We start from the raw sequence: 27036 nt of genomic DNA on the forward strand, positions 1-27036 counted from the left end.
ATATATGTGAAATGTTGCATGCAGAAACTTACGTTGAAGAGTTGCAGATGTTTATATAACCAGTTGTTTGCACTTGCGCAACGATGCCATTTGAAACATGCGTATTAGCAACACCAGACGCTGATATGAAGTGCTGATGCTCGCGAGGATGCTGGCCCTAGATACTGCTACTAAATTAACTTCAGGGCATGGCAACTAACCACAATGGACGTTAACCCGACGTGACGGTTCTATCAAAAGTGTGCATATGTAGTGTTTATAAAACTCGGTAGGCAACAGTGTCCCCACTATTGACGTTTCACAAAGATTAGCGTCTATTTGAAAAGTAGTTCTGAGACCTGGCGTAGCTCTGTGGTAAAATGCTTCATTGCCACGCAGAATGCTCGGACTCGATTTCAACTGAGACCCTGACATTTATTCTTTGCAGTCATCGGGTCAACACTACCGATGACGGGTATTTCTTAACACTTACGCGTCAAGATTGCCCATGTGTGTTCTCGTCGTTCTTGGGTAGATACTAGGTGTCAACCCCCTGTGGCACATACCCGCATACCAGTGGCACGTACCTGCCCGTGGGCACGTGCCACTGTCTGGCGGGAAGTGTTTCACGAAGCACGCGACGGGATTGTGACATTACCCATGTCTTGACCAGCGCGTCATATTCGTTCAACCATATTGCCCTCCCATGCTTATTTTGTCTCACGCAAAGTTACAGGGGTGACCACGAGAGCACCAAACGTAAGCGGCTAGATAGATAGATATGCTCAAAGTCACCGAGTTCACTAAGAAATGCCTCGAATTTAAAAAGCTACGGCGTATGAACACAGACAGAATGCCAGATAAGAACACTTGATCGAGTTTCTATCTCGTACAACATAGAATATCCTTTCCTGTTTTCTCGTTTTCACGCATTATAACAGTCTGGGCGAAAAAATCATGCTGCCACAACGCATTCTCACTCAAGTTAGCTGAATCAGTACGAAGTGAAGAGATTGCTAAATAATTTCAATTTGGTATTTGAAAAGTATTTTCAATGGGATGTTTTTCGAGATTTCAAAACCTTGTCTTCTTTCTTCGTTTTTTTTTTCTATCCTGACAGCTCGAAATATTTAATTCGCGCAAAGATTAGCAACTATGCAGGGCGTTAAAATATTCTGATGGACAATCAATGCCAGAAGGACACCATAGTGTAGGGAAATATTGTCATGCTAGGAAATACTGCAGTTTCTACGGCATATAATCACCCAGGACGATGTCTTTCTTTCCAGATGCCTGTATCCGCTGATGTGATTGTAATAAACGGAACCATTCAAGTAGGCGGTGTCACCGAAGCGTTCTTCTCAATCGTCAAAGAAGTCCTTAATTGCACGTGAGCAACTCGTGAGCTGGCTCACGGTTTTACTTCACTTTTGTTGTTCAGTTTAAGGTACCTGGACGCCAGTAATTGAGCGCACTGCATTCTTTCTGCGTGGCCTATAGCCCTCTAAGATGTCGGGCTGCTACCCTCTAAGATATCGGCCTGCAACCCTCTAACAATATGCAGCCCTCAATGAAGTCTGATTAGTTGTAATGAAATCTTGTAGCACTTATCCAACTGATCAAATTGAGACATGAAAGGATTCACGTGTGCGTACTTCACGCATTACTATTCTTCATTTCTTTCGATCGCATTGCACCATTTTCTACCCCCTCTCATTTTTCTTCCATACACTAGCTCAGCATATACCCCCATTTACACTAGCTCCGCAGCAAAGCAATTAGGTTGCTACATGCGGCAAGGTATCTCGTGCTTTGAACAACTAAATGCGGCAACGTGGTGTGACGACTTATCCTGACAAAACATCAGACTGACATAGCTTAAACGGTTTATCGGCGTTACCAGCTTCTGTCGAAGCAAGTCATCATTAAACTTACATAATTATTCACAACTGCGTTAGTCTCCCCTGCTATAATTGTTGACGCTATTTTGCACATGCGTTACAGTGACCAGTAATGATTGTCGACTTAGGTGCTACTTGCTTGATGACATGCTTTGGCCACAAATAACACACACACACACACACACACACGAAATAAGCCGCTTGTGCTTTTCGATGAGTGTTCCTTTATTTTGTGTGTGTGTTATTTGCAGCCAAAGCATGTCATTATTACAGTGACAAGGCCAAGTAGTTCAAGAGCGCAGCCCCCTCGCTAAATTATGTATGATTCGTTTCTGTGTAAACGCGAACAATCGTATATACACATGCACACACGCACCAACTTTTTGTCCTGATTGCACTGTACTACAAATATATTCAACTGTAGGTGCGCCCATGTCAGAAAATACACATTTTGAAATGCAGCCTTGCCGAAGAAATTCATGTTTCTTTCTCCATACCTTATCAGTTGATCAGTTGTGTGTGGCAAACGCATCGCTGGTCAGTTTGTCAAGTTGTAAAAAGGCCAAAGTACAGCATCAAGGAATTCGTACACATAGCCTTCACAGATTACATCAGCGCCTTTGACTCAGTCGAGATATCCGCAGTCATGCAGGCACTATGGAATCCGGGCATAGACGTAGCCTATATATACATACTTGAAGAAATCTACAACGGTCCACAACCACCATAGTCTACCACAAAGGAAGTATCAGAATCCAAATAAAGAAGGGTGTAAGGCAGGGAGACACAATATTTCCGACGCTATTCATCGCGTGTTTACACGATGTTGTCAAGGTACTAGATTGGGAAAAATTAGGGATAAGAGTTAAAGAAGAGTATTGTTACAACGTACGACACTGACTCAACAGAACATAGGTGGCACACTCCTGCGCAGTGCGAGCGCCACGAACCCGGCGAGCCGCGCTTCTTGCTGGTGATGATAAGGTTAGTCTCTGAAGCCACAAGTATCTCAGTAGCCTACAATTGGCTAACGACATTGCATCGATGAATAACTCAGAAAACAAAGTAGAACTCGTGATTACTCAACTGCACACGGAAACCATGTGAGGGGGTCTGAAAATGTATAAGCAAAAATGTATAAATGTATAAAACTAAACTATTTTGCAACACTCTTGGCAGAGAAAAGCGCTTTGGGATAAGTTGCAAACACTGTAATTTGTAAAGTTGTAAAAGAATATGACAACCACTAAATGGTGGGCGAAATTTTGACTGTTGAATAAATAGTAGAATAAGAATGCAATCGAGCATTTTTGGGAGGTATTTTCCAATCATGAATGACATAGTCTATATAAGCTCAATCTTAGTGGTACTTATCCACGGAGCAGAAACCTGGAGACTTTCAAAGAGGGTTCCACTCATATTGAAGATGACACAGCAAGCGATGGAAAGGAAAATGATATGTGTAGCCTTAAGAGAGAGGAAGAGATCTTAGAAGATCAGGGAACAGGGATCAGGGATCACAGAAGATCAGGGATCAGGGATCAGGGTTAAGGATATAATAGTTGAAATCAAGTAGAGCTCATGCGCTACGTAGCGCATGAGCAGGATAACTGCTGTTAATTAGGGATAAATTACTGGAATACAAGATGAGGCAAACGCGTGAGGTGGAGACAGATTATTAGGTTGGCAGGTGAGGCCAAGAAGTTTGCAGGTATAATATGTCAGCAGAAGGCACAGGAACAGGTTGATTGGCAGAACATGCCCTGCAGTGGCTGCGGCTGCTGCTGATGAGGATATCACATATGCTATCAGTGGCAACAGAAGAACAACTACCTCAGCCTTATGCCTCTATGCGAATTTTTTGAAAATTCCTGAATTTATGCTCGTGTACAATTGTCAAAAATAACGAGAGAAGTTGGCTGCTGTTGCCACTTATTTGTTTCTCTACGATGCACGAGAACAAAGCAAGCTGGTCTTTGAAGCAGTTATTTCTTTGATAATACAGTTCCTTCATTTTACCAGGTACAAGTACTACCTGCCATCGACACTGACTTTTGGATTACCATTGGCGAATGGTTCATTCTCTTCTGGCCTCATTGCAAACGTTCTGAAGGGTGTAAGTAAAGTTCACTTTCTATATATAGCTTAGGTTCATGTCAACCTATAAAACGCAAGACTGATTGATTTGATTTCAATGTGGGGTTTAATGTCCCAAAACCACCATATAATTATGAGAGACGCAAGACTGAAAACGCCTATTGTGTGGCAGTATTGATGACTGCGTCATCTCTGGAACAACTGAAAGCATGAATATCTGCCCTTCCAGCTGTCTCAGATTAACCAGCTGGCTGCCTGATGATTCCATAGCTGCGTCCTCACTGGACGGTTCTTCATACCATCTGATTTCGTCCCGTTTATATTTACCGATTAAGTGCGGAGTACTTTAAGGACCCAGCCTGTCGAACACTGTCGTCGTACCTTGTCACTTAGTGTAACGCAGACATAATTAAGTATATTCTAGCCATCTATAGCATAGCGATGTATTGAGGGGGTGGCAATTGTAAGTGAAAATGAAGAGTAGGGAAAGTAGGAACGTTTCAGGCAGCGAACATGATGTCATCTTATGCTCCTATCTTATGATGGCGTTTCGCCTGACACAAGCAAAACGGTGTATAAACGTAATTTCGGCTAGGGGGCAAGAAAGGGGAGTGAGGGTGAGCAGTCATGTGAAGATAAAGCGAATGGAAATGAGGAAGAGAGAGGTTAAGAAGAGAATGGTCATTTGTGGCATTATGCAGGCTGAACCAAGTACGACATAGCCTCGCACTTCAAGAGGTGGGAAAGAGAACTCAGGTTGATGAGAGGAAAATAAAGATGAAGCTTGTGAAGCATGGCATTATCAGCTAAGTCATTAGACAGGCATAAACAAGTACAGCATAGCCATGTAAAGCTAGGTGACGGAAAAGGGAAGCATTGGAGAAGAGTTTAGGGTCAGGAAAGGGGAAAGAGAGAAAGAAAAGCATGGAATAGTGCATGTAATGATGATATCATCATCATAATCATCAGCCTCACTACGGCCTTAGCAGGACAAAGGCCTCTCCCATGTTCCGCCAGTCAATTTGGTCATGTGTTTGCTGCTTCCACTTTATACCCACAAACCTCTTAATCTCATCTGCCCACCTAATTGTCTGTCTCCCCCTAACCCGCTTGCCTTCTCTGAGAATCCAGTCTCGTAGCTTTAATGACCAGTGGTTATTGTGCCTACGCGCTTACATGCCCTGCCCATGTCAATTTCCTCTTCTTGATTTAAACTATGGTATCCTCAATCTCGGTTTGTTCCCTGATCCGCTCTGCTCTCTTCTTGTCTCTCAAGGTTACACCTATAATTTTTCCCCATCGCACGCAGCGTCGTCCTCAATTTAAGCTTGGCCCTCTTTGTAAGTATACAGGTTTCTGCTCCATAGCTAAGTACCAGCAAGATGCAGCTGTTATACACCTTCCTCTTGAGAGATAGAGATAACAATCAAGAAGGGTGTGAGGCAGAAGGATACAATCTCTCCAATGCCATTTACCGCGTGTTTACAGGAACTTTTCAGAGGCCTAGAATGTGAAGCGTTAGGCATGAGAGTTAATGAATAGCACCTTCGTAACCTATGCTTCGCCGATGAAATTGCATTGCTGAGTTACTCAGGGGATGAATTCCAACTTGTGATTACGGAGTTAGACAAAGAGAGCAGATAGGTATAGGTCTTATAATTATCTGCAGAAAACGAAAGTAATGTACATCAACCTCGGAACAGAACAGAGTTTTGAGATGGGTAATAGTGCACTTGAAGTTGAAAAAGAGTTCGCCTACTAAGGACAGGTAACAAACGCGGAGCCTAACCACGAGATTGAAGTAACTAGAAGAATAAGAATGACGGGGAGCACATTTGGCTAGCAGTCTCAACTCATGACTGAAACAATTATATGCATTTCTTCATAATACAAGCAAACATGCATGTACAATAATAACACACTCAAGTAACATGTAAAGCCAACTTACTCCGAGGCTATCGGTTGGAAGATGGTCAGCTACGTGTGACGAAAATTCAGATGGGTATATTATGTCGCCAATGGTACAAGGAAGGTCGTTCTAGTCTGCTGCTGTGCCAAAAAGAAATGAAAAAAGTACGTCAACTTGTGCCACCATGTTTACTTTTCCGGCGCTGCCATCTGCTATCCTGTAAACCCTTGTGCGCAAGCTCTATGATGATGCCTAGCAAACGACGCGACGCAGATGGAGATATCGGGCAGTGGAACAAGACTCTACGGCAGGGAGACTGTCACGGTGCGGTGTTACCATCAACTCTCGATTCAATAAAACAGCTGCAGAAAATCCCGTCTGTACAGCTTAGTCATGAATTTACGTGAGAGAGGCTTCAAAGGTATATGAGGGTGATGAGGAGGGATAAAAAAAAGAACTATACTGCAATCTCATTTCATCCTTACACATGAATTACCCCCAAGAATGTTGCGTGGAAATTTCGCCTAGTGCTTCAAGAGGGCACGGGATATGGCGAAAAAAACAAACGTGCTACCAAGCATCGCACACCGCATCCTCATGCGCTCCCAAGCTGGAGTGTTTTCCGCCATGCTTCGAGCAAAACAACCGATGATTACGCCGCCATTGCCTTCTCCTGGACGGGGCTTCTTCTTTGTCCTCAGAAGCCGCTGCCTATAGAGACACGGCGTACCCTCTCGCCATGAGTTATACACTGCTTTTGGTCAAAAAATGTTTTTGGGTACTGGAGAACCGCGATCCGTGGTAGCACCAATATGGTTTCACCTTAAATTTCACGGGCCTTCTTTAAACGCAGAAGAACATCACCTAGCAGCATGTAATCTACCAAACATTTGACTTAGACTTCCTTTTACAACATAACGAAACGCATTTCGTCCAAATGGGAATAATAGCCATGAAGTGCAACTTTAAGAATAATTCCGTGAGTGTCATCTGATGGCTAAATATGCGTTGGTGATCTCATTCAGTTACGGTTAGCAACTTTTTTCAAAATATTGACTGATGGTTACGTAAAACACCCTGTAAACGTGTGCTGGGTTTGTCTGTATTGTAATGAATCTCTGTCCAGTACTAAAAACATGTTGATTTGATGAGTACAAATTAGTAAAACTTTCAGTACATCCACCATGGGTGTCCGCACACCGCTTACCACGCTATTCCCATTCTCCAAAGCCCAAAAAAAAAATCAGTTGCTGCAATCACACTTGGAGTGTTTGCGTTTTGTAGAGGGAACACGGTCAAAACTGTGACCTTACAGGGTAGCTAACGTGGTTGCTAGGGCGAGTTGGTACGACATGATTCACATGATTCTTACAGGGTAATTTTGATCTAGGCTTGTACCAGCATAAAGCCCATATGTTTCGTAGTTCTTACGTTCCTTCTCGGTGATTTGAACTTTTTGCAGTCACATCACTTGCGCTGAAATCAAATGTGATGCAGATTGCGTACACTGCAACCAGGTTACCTTGTCGACGCTGAGGTGCACGCCGTCACCATTGCGCCCAATAACGCGCATATTATTGACACAGACACTTTCGCAAAGCCGTCATGGGAGGGGGGGGGGGGGGGCGAGATCCCAACAAGGGTCCCGTGCGCCGTAGTTGTCTGCCGCCGGTTTCCCCAACCCCTTTCACACGAAATAGGAACAAGAACTGTAAGTATATAAAAGAATTCAAGGCGACATTGGGATTCGAACTCACGTCTTCCGCGTGTCAACCTACCATTCTCCCCCTATTACTCCACCCGTGCTTGAAATTTCGTTGTAAACTGGCATTAGGCAGGCTTGATGTCGAGAAAGGAATCACGATATTATGAGTAATAAGGCATTTCAGAAAAGCTGAGGAACAACCAGGTGTCACACAATGCAAATTGTGTAACGAGCGGGTCGTGGAAAAGTGTTTTAAAAAAAACTCTAAAAAAGCCACTCTTTCAGCTTGCACTGTGACTGTGTTGAGCGTTCCACGCAGGTCTGGCTTTTTTTTTGTGTCTGTGAAGTTTTTCACAGCCGGCGCGAACTTCCAATGAACTACTTTATTACAGATGTACGACATCACGATTCCGTCGGTGGCAAGAGCGAGTCAACGCGACGCAGTCCTCGACCCCACATCACCAATTATTTGGATGCCAATTAGAATCATGGCCGGAAGAAACCAAACTCGAGATTCAAACATGGCCGGATACTTGTTGACGTTTGATATCCAGGTAAGCAAGAAGTATGCAGTGAACAACTCCTGCATATATGTTGTGATCCTCTTTTGAAAGAACGAAAATTCTTAATAATAAAGTTACCAGAGCTATTTGCGTATTACCTTTACAGATATATTTACTGAAGTGGAGTGAAAATATACAAACATAACAGTTATTTCTGCTATCAAAGAGAACATAAACGTTTTTGTACTTGACCACACGCCAGTTGAACAATATTTGCTTTTAGATAAGGCTACACGAATATCAGATGCCTGATATGAGAGTATCAGATACCTCATAAAGGGTACCTGGGTTTTTACCGCATATACAGCTATATACATTCGACATTTTGCGACTACGCTACGGGGACTGTGAGGCCGTTCAACGTGCAGGAATGGCACCGCTGAAAAGATTCAAAATAAATGTTTCTATAGCTTCACATTGTCCGCATGCAGTGCCATCAAAACGGCGACTTCACGCTGCCTTCTCCAGCCACATAAGCGAGATCGACTTCGCTTTGTTTTCCAGTGGCTGTGCCTGTTATGACTTGTGGGCTCGCTTCAGAAAGCCACTGAACGTCACCTTTCCACAGGTGGCCTAGTAAAATGGCTGGTTCTTCTACTGAAATAAGACATCGCACTTGTCCTATAATCAGCCAAGAAGCACTTCGACGTCGATGCGCTTCCATGATCCACGCTATTGTACTGTGGCTTACTTCTAACTTTCTTCAATGCATGCCACTCATCGGTTTCTCCAATTTTCAGATCGACCGCAATCAGAACTACATCACGCACAAAACATACTCACACATCTTGTTCTTCACCCTCTTTTTGAAAAGTCCCCCTTGGAGCAAATGATTTCAATGGCATTTGCAGGTACAACTACATTCCTACGCACCACAGGTGCGTGCGCTATGTTGTGCTGTGCGGCGCCATGGTGGCGAACAACCACCGTCCAAACTACTTTGACACAACGAAATAGACATGTGAGGCGTCATTATATGGCATTGGCGGCGCGTGAATAACCGCACAACAATATTTTACCGCACACAGAAGTAATACCACCGAAGTACCCCAAGACTCCTGTGGAGAACTGGTCTATAGTAAATCACGAGCTCTCACCCACGGCCGAGGCGTGTGCTTGCAGTGGTCATTGGTGCAAATGCCAGATGGTCGCTTGCATAGGCGTAAGCCGGTTTCTCCACGAGAAAAGTGATGTTAGCTGGGTGGATTTCAAAGTATGCAGCGTCTCCACCGCCCTCAAATAGGTCAAAGGTTAAATAAATCAAGAGTCGCTGCTTATGAATAAAACATAAAGCGATAACGCACTTATCAGAAAGAAGTGTGTTTGGTCAACGGCTTTTAGTAGTAAAGCCGTAGAATCGAGCCTTGTGCCCCCGGAACTGCGACGCGTGCTCACTCTCGGCATGCGATTTTTCTATTCGACTGCGAATGCAATGAAGAAAAGGCGGCAGAACTGCATGCTCACCAGAAGGCTAGCAGAGCGGCTGCAGCACGGCAACGCAGACAAGTGGGTCCAGAGTTGCGAGCTCGCGAAGCTGGACTGGCATGGCAGCGCAGGCAGGTGGACCCAGAGGCTGTGAGGGCTCGCGAAACTGCAGCAGCACACTGACGCCGCGAGCGGACCCATTAGACGGCGAGAGTGCGGAAAGCGGCTGCAAAGCACCGAAATCATTACACACGGCTACTGCTACCCACCGAAACCACTGACCCGCTTTCAACCACGTAACGCCAACGTACGTACATGGACGTTTGAAACATTTCATCTACGTGGGTAAAAGCGGGTGAGTAATCCCCGCGCTTCGCCCACTCATCATCACTCCCTTCGTAGATATAAGGTGATTTTTGTTGCAAACTAAAGCACTCCAGGAATGCAACATTGGACACCCTCGGCCGCTATAATTGTCAAAAACTTGCAGGGCCGTAATTCCGCAGGTTAAGCAATGACGTGACAGAAAGAGAAGTCACTTTCCGTCATAAAATGCAGAAAGCCGGAGATTGTCTTCAGAAAACGACGAAGAAGCGATTGAAGTTTTTACGAGCAACCGATTTTCTTTAGTGAAGTGACGCTCCCGTCCCGTGTGTTCTTCAACCTATATGTCCCTGACCCTTTGTCTGTCAGGTAAATATCGGCCTTCCCTTGCGTCTTTGCGAGTCCGGGATAGCGATTCGAATACTTATCTTACTGCTAACTTTCCTGCCATTCAACTTAACATTTATCAACCGATATTTGCCAGGCGCACCTGTATTAGAAGATGCTCGTTTCGCTACTTGTCACCTGTGATCACACTGGCTGGAACCTGCCATCATATACGCGGAACCAAGCTCAAAAATTACCAATCGGCGGAATGACTCCGACATGTTAATGAATGCAGAATTCCATCGTGCGGATTTGTTCAATTTCTGATTTAGCAATCTTGAGGGAAATGCCCTAACATGGTCGGTGTTATGATGTCGATCAGAAAAGCATTTGATTAACCTTTGTCTGAACAGTCTGGCTGAGGGCCGTTTTCACGTGCGCGGACAGTATACTTATGAAATGTCAACCAGGTTGTATTTCAAATTTCATTACGTTTCCGCGCCTTTAACTAGATTGAGGGTAGATACGCGCTTAAAATACTTTGTTCGAAGGTAGCTCTCTGAAGCATGTAATTATGTTCCTGCTTCAGTTTTTTTTATCAGGTACATCGAAGACATTGTCGATCAGCGAGGATGCACGAGAGCTGCGATGATACCAATAACAAAAACAAGTTGATCCCTAAAGTAACTGATGACTATTCACTTCAAATGTTTAGGACGTAGAACGGGAGCACCATGGCTTTTCCCAGAGCTGAGAATAATATTGCAAGAAATGAGGCGTGACAAGGCAATCACTCATGCCCAATATGGCGTCACTGTCTGGCCTGACCATCAGCAACGAACAAACGTAAATTATGATGCAGGCGAAATCCAGTTCTCCGAGAAAAAGCCACTCAGACAATATCCCCAGACGCTTCATCCAGGAGCCTACTGTTCCTCAACAGTCTCTCGTCCCTATAGCCATCTAAAAAGAAGTCATTGAGGCGCTTCCACGGCCCAGCAGCTCAGAATATTGTGGATTCTTCGTTTCCAGATACTGCAGATGCTGCGCAAGCCTACTGATGTGTATATTTTGTCATTTTTTTCTTATTAAACACACAGGTGTGGATGCTGCTTCTATTCTTCATGGTAATGCTCAGCATCGTGCTTCTCTTCTTGGATGCGAGTTCACGGAGGATTCGAAAGCTTCCGGTGGCTCCATTTGACTCCTGGAACAAACACTTTTGGATGCTCTTTGAGAACATGTTCTGCGAGGGTAAGAACATCCATCTGGCTAAAGATTCTGCTGCTCATGTAGTTTGTGAAGAAACTGACTGGTGCAATAGGGTGACGTGTAGTAATAGAATATTATATGAATCTGAACGTTCATTTTAGTAAAAGCTCAAGTCTGTGCAGCCACGTGAACTATCTTTAGAAGAACCATTTTTCTTTATGCTTCTTACTTGAAGTAATTTACGTCTTCCTTTGGGTTCTTACATAAATTTGCAAGCGCATTCGAATGACTTTCTTATTATTCTTTGCTTTTTTTGTGCGCAGAGGAGTCAACTGTGTCAAATAGTATTACTCGTTGCTCTAGGCATCTTCTAGTGCAGAGTTCTGTTGTCAAGCTGGTAGCTGCTTCTGTGAATATGTATATTTCATGCAATTTTTTTATTGTATATTGTGAATGCCAATTTAGCAGTACCGCAGTTACGCTTAGCGCGAGCAGGACTTCGTCATGAAGAAAACCACCTCCTTTTGTCCTGACCACGGGCAATGTCATTGTATTGCCCAAAAATAAATAAATAAATAAATAAATAAAGAATAAACACAAGTGGGAACACTTCATGGCCAAGGTGCTAGGTTGATGGTATGCTCTTCTGAACGTTTTATTGCACCAAACACAGTACGTAATAACCCTTCTATATTCCCTCCAGAAAATGTTATCTTAATAATAACCTTCGTGAGCCATTCAAATGTTTCAATTGACAAACTAAAACCTGGAAAGACAGACCTGACTGAGAAACGGGGCGGTATCGTTTTCTCCAATTGAGCACTCTTTATTCAAAGCATGCTTTAATCTGAAAGGCTGGATGCTTGGGCAAGTTGGTAAGGATTTAATTTCAATAAGTGTTTATCTATCTATCTATCTATCTATCTATCTATCTATCTATCTATCTATCTATCTATCTATCTATCTATGTATCTATCTATCTATCTATCTATCTGTCTGTCTGTCTATCTGTCTGTCTGTCTGTCTGTCTGTCTGTCTGTCTGTCTGTCTGTCTGTCTGTTGTAAAATTGGTATAATATGACATGATTGCATGGTAAACACAAGCGACTGACCCTAACATGAAAATCATGACATGGGTGTCATGTAACAACTTGACTACATGCCACGCTCATGATGCGCTCACGGCCGTTTCGCTAGCGTCATATATACCAAATTTTGTATTACGGTACGTGAAAGCTGGACGAAGGTATGCGACAGGTGCAAACATGATGATCATTAGATGCGTGTAATGAAACAACATGACTTCATGCCGTGCTCATGATGAGCTGGCAGCCGTTTCGCTAGCTTCACCTATACCAAATTTGATATTACGGGACGTGAATGGAATACGAAGGTATGATGCTAGAACAAACATGATAAACTTGAGATGCGTGTCATGTAACAACATGAATACGTGCCACACTCATGATGCCCTCGCGGCCATTTCGCTAGCTTCACATATGCCAGATTTGGTATTACGTGACGTCAATGGATGTGACTGGTGCAAACATGATAATTATGAGATGAGTGTCATGTGAGAACATGACTACCTGCCACAATCAGGGCGCCAGTATATTTTGACGTAACGCAGTGAACATTTCAGTGCGTCCAGCGTCCCTCCATTACGAAAAGAGGGAGAGGCAGTGTTATCTGGGTAACGCAACGGCGTGAAATGCAACATGTCACATTTCGCGCTGGTTTCAGTCGCGCCGCGCCGACGGACGCTGGTCACGCCGGTCACGCCTGGCGTCAGACTATAGAGTGCTCGCGTTCTGCTAACGTATCGTCGCTGTGCCCAGTATGCGCGTGCGCCAACGCTACATTGGTAAACGGCGCTCGCGGCCGTTTTGCTAGCTCCACATATAAAAAATTTGGTGTTACGTGACGTCAATGAATGACGAAGTATATGACTGGTGCAAACATGAGAATCCTGACACGCGTGTCACGTATGAACATGACAACATACCACGCTAATAGCGTGCTCGTTGCGGTTTCGTTAGCTCCACATATACTATATTTGGTATGACGTGACGTGTAGAGATGACGAAGGTAAGCAACACATCCAAACATAATAATCGTGACACGGAAGTGAAGTACTGCACCATTTACCTCCACCTCGTAACATTGTGATTATTCTATAGATGCATAACAATCTTCCTCATTCGTGCTTCGCATATCATGGATTCCCACTGTACGTGGGACCTGCCAATTATCTAAGAGATGTTTATGCGTACAACATTTGTGCATATCGTTAGCGTCATTTCGTACCGTTCGGCTCGGTAAAAAAAAATTGCAACTTAGTCACCTTCCTTCCGCATGCATCGATTCTGATGGAACGTGGGATCTGCCGAATTTATCGTGATTTCAAAAGAGCTTTTTCGTTCTTTTTCTTTAACACGTTGACAAGAAATGCACGTGTACCACAACGCTACTTTCTGTTGTCAAGACAATGTTTTTTGGAATTAGGAATCTTTTTTCTCAAAAACTATTGATTCCTGGCAAACAGTACATTTTTAAATATGGTAATTAGTGCTACTTACATAACTACTGCTACAGTTCGAGGCCTAGGTGCATTATTATATTTGATATAAAAATGCCGCTCATAGACGGCAATTTTCATACAGTGACAAACGTTAAAAATGAAAAAGAAAGCTAGTGCTTTGTTGCGTGCTTACAATTTAGGTTCTACTGATACAAAACGTTAAAAGCTACTTTTTGTGAAATTCGAATGCTTCGCAGACCACAATTCTTATGAGAAGGCTCGAAAATACGGCGCCGATATTCCGTTAAATACCTTTGTGTTGGCTCAAAGCTAACTCGTGTGTCCATTTCACCTTTGCAGCATCGGCCATGCCGCCACAACGCACGGTTCTGCGCATCGTCAGCGCTGTCTGGTGGCTCGCCATCGTGGTACTGATGAACGCTTTCGCAGGCCAAATGCGCGCCTGCCTCCTGGTGAAGAACGAGCTAGACAAAATTGACACTTTGGCAGACATCGCTGCAAGGCCCCATCTCAAGGTCTACATGCTCAAAAACTCGCTAGTTACGCGCTATTTGCAGGTAAGTTACGTTATTAGTGTAAGCGGGCCTGCAGTCGGGTGATGAACAACGTTTATTGTGGTTGAAACGAAGTAGATATAGGCAAGAATGGTGACGTAACAGGTCACGTGGTTTGAACGAAATGGCCGTCACGTGGTTTGAACGAAATCGACGTCGGAGGGACTCAGGCATGCTACATCTCCGTTTTCTTAGGGAAGCAAATAAATACACTGGTCTTTCCGGTTGTGGGTAGCAGCAGGGCTCCCGGCGTGGCCTTGTGCTTCTCCGTAGCTCTTGTGCGGGCTGGGCGTCGTCTAGTAGTTCGGACCCGTCACGAGGTCTCTCTTCGGGATGTGTAGGTGCGTCTCGCAGATGCTCGCGTGTGCGTCTAATTTCCTGGCCCTCCTCCGTCTTCACCCCCACGGAGCGCGGTGTCTCAGCTGGCCTTAGAACGACCACAGGTGTCCAGGTCTTTTCATGGGTATCGCATGTAGTCACCCTCTGGCCAGGTGATAGAGGTGACAGGTGCCTGGTGCAGCGATTGTATAGTATATCCTCTGGCGTTGGCGGATTTCCTAGAAACAGTTATTGGCGGCTCGGTTGGGCACAGTTTCCGGCACCAGGTGGCTTGAGGGTACGGGCAGCGGGGTCCTCGTCTGCCTTCCCATCAGTCTCTGGACAGGGGATTTCAATACAGAATTTCGTGGTGTATTACGCCATTCAAGCAGAGCCATGTGGAAATGAAGTGTTCTAAGAGAGCATTTATTTAATAGTTTTTTTGCTTCTTGCACGGCTCTCTCTGTCATATCATTTGAGCGTGGATGATATGGGCTTGACATTTACGTGGGTAATGCCGAGCCCATATAAAATGTCTTTGAATTATGTGCTGTTAAACTGCGGCCCATTATCGCTGCACAGTTTAAGCGGTAATACATGAACCGAAAAAAGTTCTGTGCACTAAGATTTCAGCTGGTTAGCAGTGGTATGGCGAAATTCCCTTATTTCAGAAAAGAAGGAATAGAAATTGACAATAATGGCAAACTGTCAGCCCCAGTAAAAAATTAGGTCCATTCCTACAGCTTCCCAGGGCAAGTTTGGAACCTCATGGCTCAAAAGCGGCATCTTTGCGTTCCGGGGCTCATGCTTTTGGCACATTTTGCAGTTTCGGCAAAATTGCTCTATGTCGCTTGCCAGGCAGGGCCAGAGCATCATGCATCGTGCCCGCGCCTTCATCTTATCGGCTCCGGGGTGTGCAACGCGCAAATGAGAATATTATTGCTTTCATCGAACTTGGTACGATCACCATGTTGCTGCGAAATAGAAGCCCATCTTGTGCGCGTATCTCCCCCTGATAAGACCAGTATGGGCGGATGGCTTCTGGAACCTCGTGCTTCTTGTCAGGCCAACTGGTCAGCGCATATTGCCGCAGCTTGAAGAGAACGGTATCGTTGTTGGTTGCTGCGGGAATACTTTTTAGACGGGGTTCCGAGGCTGAAACGAATTCCAGCACATTTACTTGAAACTACGCAGTTTCCTCGCACACCCTCACTGTGCTCGGAAAACGCGACAAAGCGTCAGCAAGAAAAAGATTTTTGTCTGGCTTTTAAACCAGTTTGATCGGATAGCGCTGCAAGGTCAGCCTCTTGAGTTGCAAGCGGAGGGGACACTGATGCAGCGACTTGTTAAGTATTGGTACTAAAGGTCTGTGGTCGGTCTCTACAATTCATTCTGCCTGACCAAAAACATAGTCATGGAAATTCGTGCAACCATGCACTATCGCCAACATTTTCTTCTCAATTTGTGCATAGTTTTGTTGAGCCTCTGTGAGCGACCGGGACGAAAAAACGATGGGGCGGCCGTGTTGCATGAGAACTGCGCCGATTCCTAATTGGCTTGCGTCAACCGAGAGAATGAAAGGCTTTCTAGGTTTTAAGAAAGCCAAAACGGGTGCTTTCGTCAAGGATTGACGCAAGGTCTCAAAACTTTTTTGCTGCGCCTTCGTCCAAACCCATGCAATGTCCTTACGCAACAGTGTTCGAAGCGGAGCGGTTACCTCTGACATGTTGGGAATGAATCACTGCACGAAATACATCATACCAAGAAATACTTGCAGTTCTTTCTTATTCTTCGGTTCCGGTATTCCACATATGTCTTGTACCCTCTCCGGATCAAGGCGTAGGCCTTCTGTAGTGAGTATGTGTCTCAAATACCGGACCTCCGGCTGCAAAAACGCACTCTTCTTGGTGTTAAGTCGGAGGTTGTGCTGTTGACAGTGGGATAAGACAAGTTTTAAGCTGCAGTCGTGCTCTTCTCTAGTTGTGCCCCATACTAATACGTTATCCATCATAACCGCCACACAGGACAGGCCTTCCAAAATACGCTGCATTGCTGTTTTGAATATTTTTGGGGCCGAAGCTATTCCGAACGGCATGCGAAGGAACCGATTGTGACCATATGGAATGCTCATGGTGCAAAGTTTGGAGCTCAACTCACTAAGCCAAATTTGCCAAATCCTCACGCTGCATCAAGCGTGGAAAAGAATCTTGCTCCGGCAAGCCTAGGAGCGACATCCCATAACGTTGGCATGGGATAGTTTTCACGGAGTGTGGCTTGATTAAGCGATGTTGGATCCAGGCAAATTCGAACTTTGTCTCCTTTAACAACGGTAACCATATGGTTGGACAATTCTGTAGGCTCAGTTACCTTTGTTATGACGACCTGATCCTCCATATACGCTGATGTTCCGCCCTGGTCTTGTCCTCCAGGGCCACGGGGTTTTTTCGAGCTGGTAGGACGACACCCACGGCGCCAGGCTTGAGTTTTATTTCGTACTCGTAGTTTATGAGCTCACCCAGTCCTGTGCAGACATCTGCAAAAGGTTAGGCTGGCTGGTAAAGTTGATCGACATCAATGCGCTGTACCCGGCCGATAAATTTCTTTTTCTTTTGAATAACAACACGTTGTCAGTAAACCGTGATTTGTGTCTGAAACCGCTTACGACCAGAAAAACCCGGTGTCGACAAACTCATTCATTAACACCGTATTTCGCCAGAGCAAACATATTCAAACACTCGTTCTTTCCTCGAACCATAAACAACTAGAACTGTCTACCTCAATCGTTAAGCGGCTCTGCAGAGGCACTTGAGCATACTTAACCATGACCTATGATATATATTTTTGTATATTTTGTATATGATGTATCTTTTTATTGTTCTTGCTGTTTTACACCTGTGTGCAACGCTACGATCTTGTCCCTCCTGCTGGAGCCCTTAAATGGGCCTGCAGTATTCTGTAAATAAATAAAACAAATCAAGGCATTCGGCTGCTGAACCACTCAGAGTCGCTGGTACACTTTGCTCTTTGATGTAGAATGCTTCCTGGACCGCCCTCTCATTGGCTGACAGCCGCAGGTGTACTTTTGCTTGGGCGGTTGCCTTGTGGCCAAAAATTGCTGTTAGCGCGACCCGGCAAGCCTGCTCCGGTAAATCCGGTAGCTTTGCAACGTCCCTCCTTGAAATGACGCAACAATTAGCCCCCATGTCCAATTTGCAAGTCATTGGTTTGCCTTCAATGTCCACCGTCGCGCTCCAGTGGTCTGTGTGAACGTGCTCACCGTTAATGTTTGCAAAAAAAAATCGCTGCCTTCTGCGCATATTTCCCGTATTTCTTTCTTCTTGTGAGGAATGGTTCGCGAAGGCGTTGCCGATTTGCATGCTCGGGCAAAGTAGTTAAATCCTCCGCACTCATTGCATGTTATACCGGTGGTGGGGCATGTTTTGCCGTGGTGCGCGCGATAGCCGCAGCTGCCTCAGGCATCCCCGTTCTTTGCGACTGCGTTAACTGCCGTGTCCTGCGCTGTCTCCGTGGCTTCAATGATTTCACGAAACTGCTGTTTCTCTTGCTCTTGCGTGCGACAGATATCGATAGTCTTGGTACACGAAGGGTTTCCCGCAATCAGTTTCTACTGCAGGTTTTTGTTACGAATACCCAGAATGATACGACTGCGCAGCATCCGGTCTTCCATTACCCCTAATTCACAATTCGTGGCTAACATTCGTAGCTCCGTCAGCCACTCATTGAAAGGTTCGCCTTCTCTTTGGTTTCTGGACCCAAATAGAAATTCACGATAGGTCAAGTTCGTTTCTGGCTTGTAGAACTCTTCAAACTTGGTAATTAAGATGTCTACGCTTTTTTTTGTCCTCTTCAGCCTCAAACGTGACGGTGCTGTATACCTTCCTTGCCTCTTCGCCAATAATTACTAGCAACGTAGCTGCTTGCACTTTTTTCGCTTGTTTTGTCAACTGGGTAGCAGTGAAAAATAGCGTGAACTCACTCTTCCAAGATTTCCATGCAAGCCAGGTGTTGCCCGATGTGTCCAGCGGCTTTGGCGGCGGCAAGATTGTTGACGGCAAAATCGCTGGTGGTGTGGCCATTTCATGAAAGCTAGGCACGGCTGCCACCATGTGAGCGGGCCTGCAGTCGGGTGATGAACAACGTTTATTGTGGTTGAAACGAAGTAGATATAGGCAAAAAAGGTGGCGTAACAGGTCACGTGATTTTAACGAAATGACCGGTGACGTTGGAAGGAGTCAGCCATGCTACAATTAGGAGTAATCTCGGCAAGCTTTCCATAAAGTGTTCGTCACTTTGGAATTGTAAGGTCTGACTGACAGTGATGACACATCAAAAGCACTTAGATTGACCGTTGGCGGGAATATGAGTGAAGCAAGTTCATTTTTGCAGTCTATTAATGAGTCACAAATAGTCATACAAACGTCGACGTCGGCAAAGGTCGCATCATATATGTGACCAGCTCTCAAAGACAGCACGCAACGAATTATATGCGCATTTGTACTACTTCAATCAATCATTGACATCGCCTAGATATTTTGATAGTGTGGACATTTTCTCATTAACACGTATCTTAGGCTAAAAAGCTCAAGTAAACTTATCTTTCTGAAACAGTACTTCCAGCTCGTCACCTCGGGGTGTGGTCGTGTGGCAGAATTTCTGATCTTCGAAATTCTCTTTTAGGGATCGCCTCTTTCGTGAGTTATTATTGTTGGTCATACAGGTTCATACTTGGCTCCACCGCGGTGGTCTAGTGGCTAAGGTACTCGGCTGCTGACCCGCAGGGCGCGGGTTCGAATCCCGATTGCGGCGGCTGCATTTCCGATGGAGGCGGAAATGTTGTAGGCCCGTGTGCTCAGATTTGGGTGCACGTTAAAGAACCCCAGGTGGTCTAAATTTTCGGAGCCCTCCACTACGGCGTCTCTCATAATCATATAGTGGTTTTGGGACGTTAAACCCCACATATCAATCAGGTTCATACGTGGGAATCTTTACTTATCTTTACTTTTCATGTCTCGGAACGAAAATTGATCTTCCCCGTCGATGCATTGAAACGAAGCAATTAGTATGCTGTACCATTTGGCACAGCTGTGCCAGCAAATCTTTCGTGCTAAGCGACAAGGGTACTAAAAAGGCCCGTAAAACCTTTGGAGGTCGTGCCGAAAGTATCGTGTACGAGAATGCACGTGATAAATAGCATTTCGTATAGTACACGCTGTCGCTTGCTGCAAGAGCAGATGATGCAGACGTACGCGTACTTGTGTGGTCACTGCATCACACAAGTTGTGTTGGTGCTATGCAGTTTCGTGCAACGTCACTGCATAGTCACTGGAGCAATAATATGACAACGCAAACCAGCTAGAGTGAAGACTATAATTGCCTCAAGCTGCTCACAGAACATGGTCGTCTAGGTCTTCCGGTTGTTAGAATCTTCACTGGAACGCTGACAGCAAACACAACTACTAGGTGTTCTGAGATGCGCAGTACCCAGCAAAAAAAAAGTACTTTGTGTAGACGAACACCTCATAAGTCATCAACTTGCGAACGGCAGTCCGAGACTACGCCAATGGCAGAATCTGCCCTGACGTATTACAGATACTTCATACTTGCAAAATTTACGAGGTGAACAAATGCTTGCACAATTTTTTTTTTGGTTTCGTGCCCACAAACCCATTAACCGGACGACAGCCCAAATGAATTCACGCACAATGTGGCTCGAGGTCTCACGTTTCCAGTCGCCTTAGGCGAAGCAGCCACCCCAGCGGACTTTTCTGTGGTAATATGGGAATGGGATGATCGGCTCACAAAATTCTGTGACATCTAAACACCATCGAATGCCAAAATGAGAGGAGCACCCCACTTCACATGTTTATGGCACCCACACTGTTCAATGGTGGCAGATACAAACATGCCCATACACGAAGTCCGTCATCATGCAGTACATATATCCCGATGTCTGTAGCTCTAATCTACAGCAGTACTGTACCACCAGGGCCACTCTTGACCATATTAAACGGGTATCTGCAGCCTGAATCTCCAATTCTGGGGTCACGGCTTCGAATGTATACCTTCGGGCGTGTTGTCGTACTGCACTGCTCAGTTGCGGCCTGGAAAAGCAACTCTGGAGGATTCAGCAGGCTGTTGCGAATGGGGATCTCCGGTCTCTTGTGGTAGCGTGGTGTAACTGGGTCGAGGAAACGAACGCTGACAAGAAGAGGATACGAAAAACACTGGTTTATGGCACTATTTACACATATATACAGCAAAGAAAGGTTAGGGGTTTCTCAAACCACGAGCGTGGTGGTTGAACGTTACATAGTTCAGAGCGACGTCCAGCACTCTGCGGCGTCGTTTTAAGCCCTGTCGGGCTCCTCCTCTTTGAGTGGAACACTAATCACACACACACAACCGGTGAGGGGGACGAGCATGCACGGTCCACGTGAACGTCTAATATTGAGTCGTGATCACTGCACTGCAAGGTGGCTCCAGCGGGGCTCTTCCTCGTCGTGTGTGTGCCGCTAGTCGAGAGGTACCAAGCTCCTGACAGCATACATCAACGGGTCCACCGATTTGTTCGTTTATTAGCGGAGCGATTTGCGGCGGCCGCCACGGTCTCTTCCAAGGAAGATGTTGTCTTTGTTGTCCTCTCTCGAACGGTTAATGGCGTCGTGGCAACACGATGTCTCACCCTCGGGCTAGCAGGGACAATGCCTGGCGAGCATAGGCAGCCCGCCGGTCGGCTACGTGATTGAGGATTAAAAGAGCGCCGCTCCCCTGTCAGCTTTGGCGCCGGTCACAACAGCTTCCCTATCGCCAGATGAGTCGCCGAGGCCGTCAGTCAGCGCTGCTGCTCAAAGAGACGACGAAAGGGTCCGTAGTTGAAAGTCGGGAACTCGCCTTTGCTTGCCACATGGTCTGGGTAATTGCCGAAATCTTTGACAGCGTCTGGCAGACTGGGCGCCGAAGGGATTGAGAGGCTCCCCAGTAGACCGGCTTACGCACAATGGCGCCTGCCCATACGAATTGCCGGGCCAAACTTAACAAGGCCGAGGAAGCTGCCATGAGAAATGGTCTCGCCGTTTGCTTCTTGGTGCGATTTGAGCCACGAAATTTGCCAGAAATACTAAAGTTTTTCTCTTTACAACGCAACTATTCTAAATACTACGCTTACTACAGAGAGATACAGGGAACATACGCGGAGAGACCATTTGAGTTTTAGGAGACCGTTTGTTGCTTTTAGCTCTCTTTAATAAAAATGGCAGAAAAAGTAAATAATGAGCTAGCACCAACAGGTATAAGCCCCTTTCTGATGAAGAGACACTAGAGGACAAAGACAGAATGAAAACGAACCCAAGCTGGTGGAAGACATGGAACCAAACAGAGTACCCAAAGTTCACCCGTTTGGCTAGCTGGCGAGATGAAGCGTCTTACCGACGCGTTGACGACCGCCACGGTTGCGCGAGATACCACGTAACAGGTGCTCAAATTGGGAGCAATCTCAGAGAACCAAGCATAAACTATTCCAGTGCCTTGCTACTAAGGGTTTAGGGCGCTTTGCATGGCGGACCTTTGGAATGGAAGCTACACCAGTGTCGCAAAGGAAGAAAAAGCATGTTTTCACACTTCATATTCCTGGTCGTAAAATACATGATTAAAGGGCTCCTGTTACAGGCAAAAACTCGTCGATGATCGCAACGTGCAACTTTCCTAGCCTTTTATTGTATTCATGAAAATTGTGGTCGGGTACCTAGTTGACGAGTTGGAAAGGAGCGACCCAGATGCCTCTCAAGGCCTTGGTGCAAGAGATATTATATATATATATATATATATATATATATATATATATATATATATATATATATATATATATATATATATATATATATATATATATATATGGTGAGGTGGGGAAGGACTGAAATTTCTAGAAGTGCCTTAATGAGTTCAGAAAAATACCAGAGGCTACCCGAGTCTTCATGCTACACTCGATCTTTTTTTCCCTTATGTCTTTCAGAAGTACGGTGCTCTTGTCAAGATGCTGTTGCATAGATATTTCGTATGGCGCAACGCGAATAAAATTGCTTAAATCATTTGGGTGTGTTACACTGGTGCACTATTGAAAGTTTTAGGTGATAAGCATATTTAGTAATTTCCTGTGCTGGTTCAATAAACTTTTCTTTGTGCATGGGGTCCTTAACCAAATTTTCTTTGGTTTGAATTGCGGCAGCTCCCGGCTGAGCCGAGATTCATGTGACGGTTGTAAGGGACAGAAGATGGCAATTTATGTAGTCTTGTTTCTTCTCTTTGTGTGAAATTCCAAGTTTTGTTTGCCAACGTTTGCGTGTTTACGACTTGACACTTCTGTTGGAAAACGCAGACATCTACAGTGCCGGCTGAGCAGAAAGTGTGGAGCATGATACGACGTCACGACACCGACATGTACGGCCTGCTTGAGCTCGAGAAGTACATGGCTGACGAGATCGTCCAGGAGAAAGCTGTCACGATACACGCAAATATGGTCGTCCAACCATCGGCATGCATCCTATCTCTAGCCACTCGGCATTCATTTTAGCTGAAACACCGTCATGAGAGGTACTGTAAGATGCCCTTTTTTTTCCTCTAATTGCAGGCGTCCAGATATTGCATCGCCGGTAATCATGGCCAATTCTACTTCGGTGCTGAAAATATGTACACTTTTATGTTTGGAGTATATATGAGTCGAAAACTAGACCAGAACCTTCGGGACCACATTAAAAGAATGTGAGTATTTCTGCAAATATTTTGTACTCTTGGAAATAAATACGACATCATCACGGGCTCCAGCAAAACACTATGATTTGCGCAACGTACGAACAAAGAACAAATGTTCGGAAAAAGAAAAAAAAAGATGTGCACTATGAAGGTTGTAGCTGCTATAGTAGATGTGTGCTTTTACGACTTGTATTTAAATAATGGGGTTCAAATCCCGGCTGCGGCGGCTGCATTTCCGATGGAGGCGGAAATGTTGTAGGCCCGTGTGCTCAGATTTAGGTGCACGTTAAAGAACCCCAGGTGGTCGAAATTTCCGGAGCGCTCCACTACGGCGTCTCTCATAATCATATGGTGGTTTTGAGACGTTAAACCCCACATATCAATCAATCAATGTATTTAAATAATGGTTACATCCTGTACCTAATGAATATTTATTCAATAAATTTTGAATATTACGCTCATTTTAATTCACGAGTATCTTGAAAGCTCTTGCTTGAATTCATAAAATATTAGTTATTTTTGGCCGTCTGAAATAAAGCTAAGTTTAATGCTTAACTTCGTGCTTAAATCCAGCTTGTGGTATTCTCTTCGAAAAAAAGTCACTTTCGCCGCTTAGAGTGAGGCAGTGAATGTGATAGTAACTAATTTTAGTGTTACGTGAAGTGAGGCTGGCAGGTATCTCATTTAGATCTGATCTCATGCAACTCCACTAAAGGCTTGTTTAAAGGGGCCCTGAAATGCGTTTTCAGGTTAACCATGAAATAAATAGATTCAGTAAAGATACTTATTGCCTTCCGATTTCAACGCCGAAAAATTTTTAAGAATTCATCCAGTACGAGGGGAGATACAAAAATTTGTCGCGCGCTACATTCGCATTCCCTTTTCTCTCGTCTCAACGAAAGCACTGGAAGCTTAGCATGGAGGGATGGTATGGGCAAAGAAAATACGTGACGCGCTCCTCCTGACCTTGAGAACCTTTTTTATTTTATTTTTCTTCGAATAGACGGCTTTTTCGGTGCACGCACGCACACGCGCGGGCAAGTCGTGGCCTCCTCCGGCGATCAATAATGACCGAGCGCGCCATGTTCAAGTCGGCCAATGGCTAATAGGTGGCCTTTACGAGTGATTTTTGAGCTTCCTCCGTCATTTGTCGAGAGAAGAGAAAGCAATTTTCAGCGGACTTTGATAATTTATTGAGAATTCCAGGTCACGTGCTGTGCTATATTATTTGGCTCGCGTGTTCTCGGGAGCCTCCGCTGCCGATCGGCAGCGTTTTCTCGAAAAGCGTTGCAGGGCCGCTTCAAGGTAACACTGCCACTCCAGAGGCGCTCTTCGCACATTCTCTACACGCTGAGGGCGCACAGCACGTATACGGGCGTGTGAGTCGCCCGCTGACTCCACTGACAGCCCGCTAGCGACGATCACGCTGGAGAAGAGAAGAGCTGCTGTTGCTTCTCGAGGAACTCGTGCCCTCTTCCCTTCGCGTTTTTTTTTATGTAAGGCGTTTCTTGCCTGCTCGAGCATTCTGCGGGTTGCATAAAAGCCGGAGGGGGGGAGGGGGTCGTTAGAGCATGACCTCGCAGCATCATAGATGGGACGGCACGTTTATTCTCAGCTTCAGCCACTTTTAAGATAGAGCGTCACTACTCTATCCCAAATTATAGAGCAAGTAAAATTGAAGAAACTAGGTGTGTCAAGATGCTGAATATCTATGTATAGGCAAATTAACATTATGAATGGCGTAGGTGTAGAGGCGGTTTTTAATTGTAATATTAAAAGCACTGAAAATATATCACCAATAAAAGTTTGTCACCACATACCGCATATTTACAGCAGAATTAACCAGCAAAACTATCGATTTTTTACCCTTAAGTCTTCCACGCTCACTAGTAGCACGGCCAGAAGCCTTTGTACGTCCAAAAAAGTGATGTTTCTTCGTTAAACAAGAAAAAGAAAGAACTCTTGTACGTTTTAAGAACACCATTTAGATGACTACAACTTGTTCTTCAGTTTGACTACTACAGAGATTAAAAAGCTGTATGTTTTGACCACTTCCTTCTCCCTGTACAGAGTAGCATGCCAGCGATATATAGGCGCCGGAAAAAATCTTCGTTTTGCTAACTAATGGTCTCGCTTTCTGCATTTCAACGTTTGCTTCACTTTGTGGTAGATACATGCGCATCTATATTTGCCACGTATACACTGATTGAGGCTCCATTACTCACAATAAGGGTGTGGCTTAACCTAATTTTAGCATTTAAGTAATTGGCCAACTCTAAAATTATTCCCTTCATTTCGTGATTTTTGGTGTACTGTTCGGGTATGACTGCACACCATTGAACATTGTGGATTTTCACATTAAACTTGTTTAACTGTTGTTGCTTTGCGTCCTTTCGCAGTGTGTCGATCATGAGGGACGTTGGCATCATAGATAAGACCTACAATAGGGCCATTCCTTCCCTGGATCGCTGTTCCATCGTCGAAGAAGAAGAAGAACTGAGGATCAAGGACGTCATCTCAATATTTGCATTGTTTGCAGCGTTCATTATGCTCAGTGTGCTTGTCTTTCTCGCAGAACTCGTTTTGCCCCAATTTGCTCGGCGGTGCAGGAACAACCGACTGCATATTGTCTATAGGCGGCGCATGTAGAGGCTATGGCATGCTAGCCCAGTAGCTTTCGAAAATTCGCGATGGTTCACCCCTTATGACCAAGTGACCTAGAATGAAAATGAAAAAAAATTGGTGAAAACACTGATAGACGCCGACCGAGGTGAAATATACTGGCGTTTCGGCTCCAGCATGGAAGCCTTCTTCACCATAAAAGCAGCAACGCGAAAACAATGATCTCTTTTCCTGTAGGGTGCACGACGTAATGAGCAAATATATATCCCATTAGTATTTGATTTCATTGATTGATTTGTGGGGTTTAACGTCCCAAAACCACCATATGAATATGAGAGACACCGTAGTGGAGGGATCTGGAAATTACGACCACCTGGGGTTCTTTAACGTGCACCCAAATCTGAGCACACGGGCCTACAACGTTTCCGCCCCTATCCGAAATGCAGCCGCCACAGCCGGGATTCGATTCCGCAACCTGCGGGTCAGCAGGCGAGTACCTTAGCCACTAGACCACCGCGGCGGGGCCACATTAGGATTTGCACCTTTGCGATTTAAAGCACGCATCATGGTCTCCTTTTGCAGTGACTCAAGATATAATTGCTGGCTTACACTTATTCCGTTAGGATCAACATATATGCCCTTTTGAGCCTATCTGATGACTTCTATAGAATAGGCATAATTGCCAAATATAGACAATGTTATGTGGCGCTTGTTAGTATAGTTTCCATGCTCTTTCGGTCCTTGAAAGTTTCCGCTCTCCCAGATTTACTAATACCGAAATCTTATGGCGTG

The 27036-nt window shown here is 45.0% G+C and overlaps 1 protein-coding gene across 1 annotated transcript; it reads left to right on the forward strand.

Annotated features, from left to right (window-relative positions):
• Positions 1 to 11340: 11340 nt before the first annotated feature.
• On the forward strand, positions 11341 to 23444 carry LOC142771375 (uncharacterized). The gene is made up of 3 exons (XM_075872852.1): positions 11341 to 11484; positions 14324 to 14541; positions 23249 to 23444. Exons 1-3 carry the CDS (start codon positions 11355 to 11357, stop codon positions 23441 to 23443), a joined length of 543 nt encoding a protein of 180 aa, XP_075728967.1. The 5' UTR covers positions 11341 to 11354; the 3' UTR covers position 23444.
• Positions 23445 to 27036: the final 3592 nt, after the last annotated feature.

Source organism: Rhipicephalus microplus, chromosome 9 (genome assembly GCF_043290135.1).
Source record: "Rhipicephalus microplus isolate Deutch F79 chromosome 9, USDA_Rmic, whole genome shotgun sequence".
Classification (NCBI taxonomy): Eukaryota; Metazoa; Arthropoda; class Arachnida; order Ixodida; family Ixodidae; genus Rhipicephalus; species Rhipicephalus microplus.

What these genes read in the sequence shown, in the direction of transcription:
- LOC142771375 (XM_075872852.1), top strand. Translation starts at nt 11,355, where the DNA reads ATGGTAATGCTCAGCATCGTGCTTCTCTTCTTGGATGCGAGTTCACGG. An exon ending in TGAGAACATGTTCTGCGAGG is followed by an intron (nt 11,485 to 14,323) that starts GTAAGAACATCC and finishes TCACCTTTGCAG; the next exon opens with CATCGGCCATGCCGCCACAA. An exon ending in TAGTTACGCGCTATTTGCAG is followed by an intron (nt 14,542 to 23,248) that starts GTAAGTTACGTT and finishes TGGAAAACGCAG; the next exon opens with ACATCTACAGTGCCGGCTGA.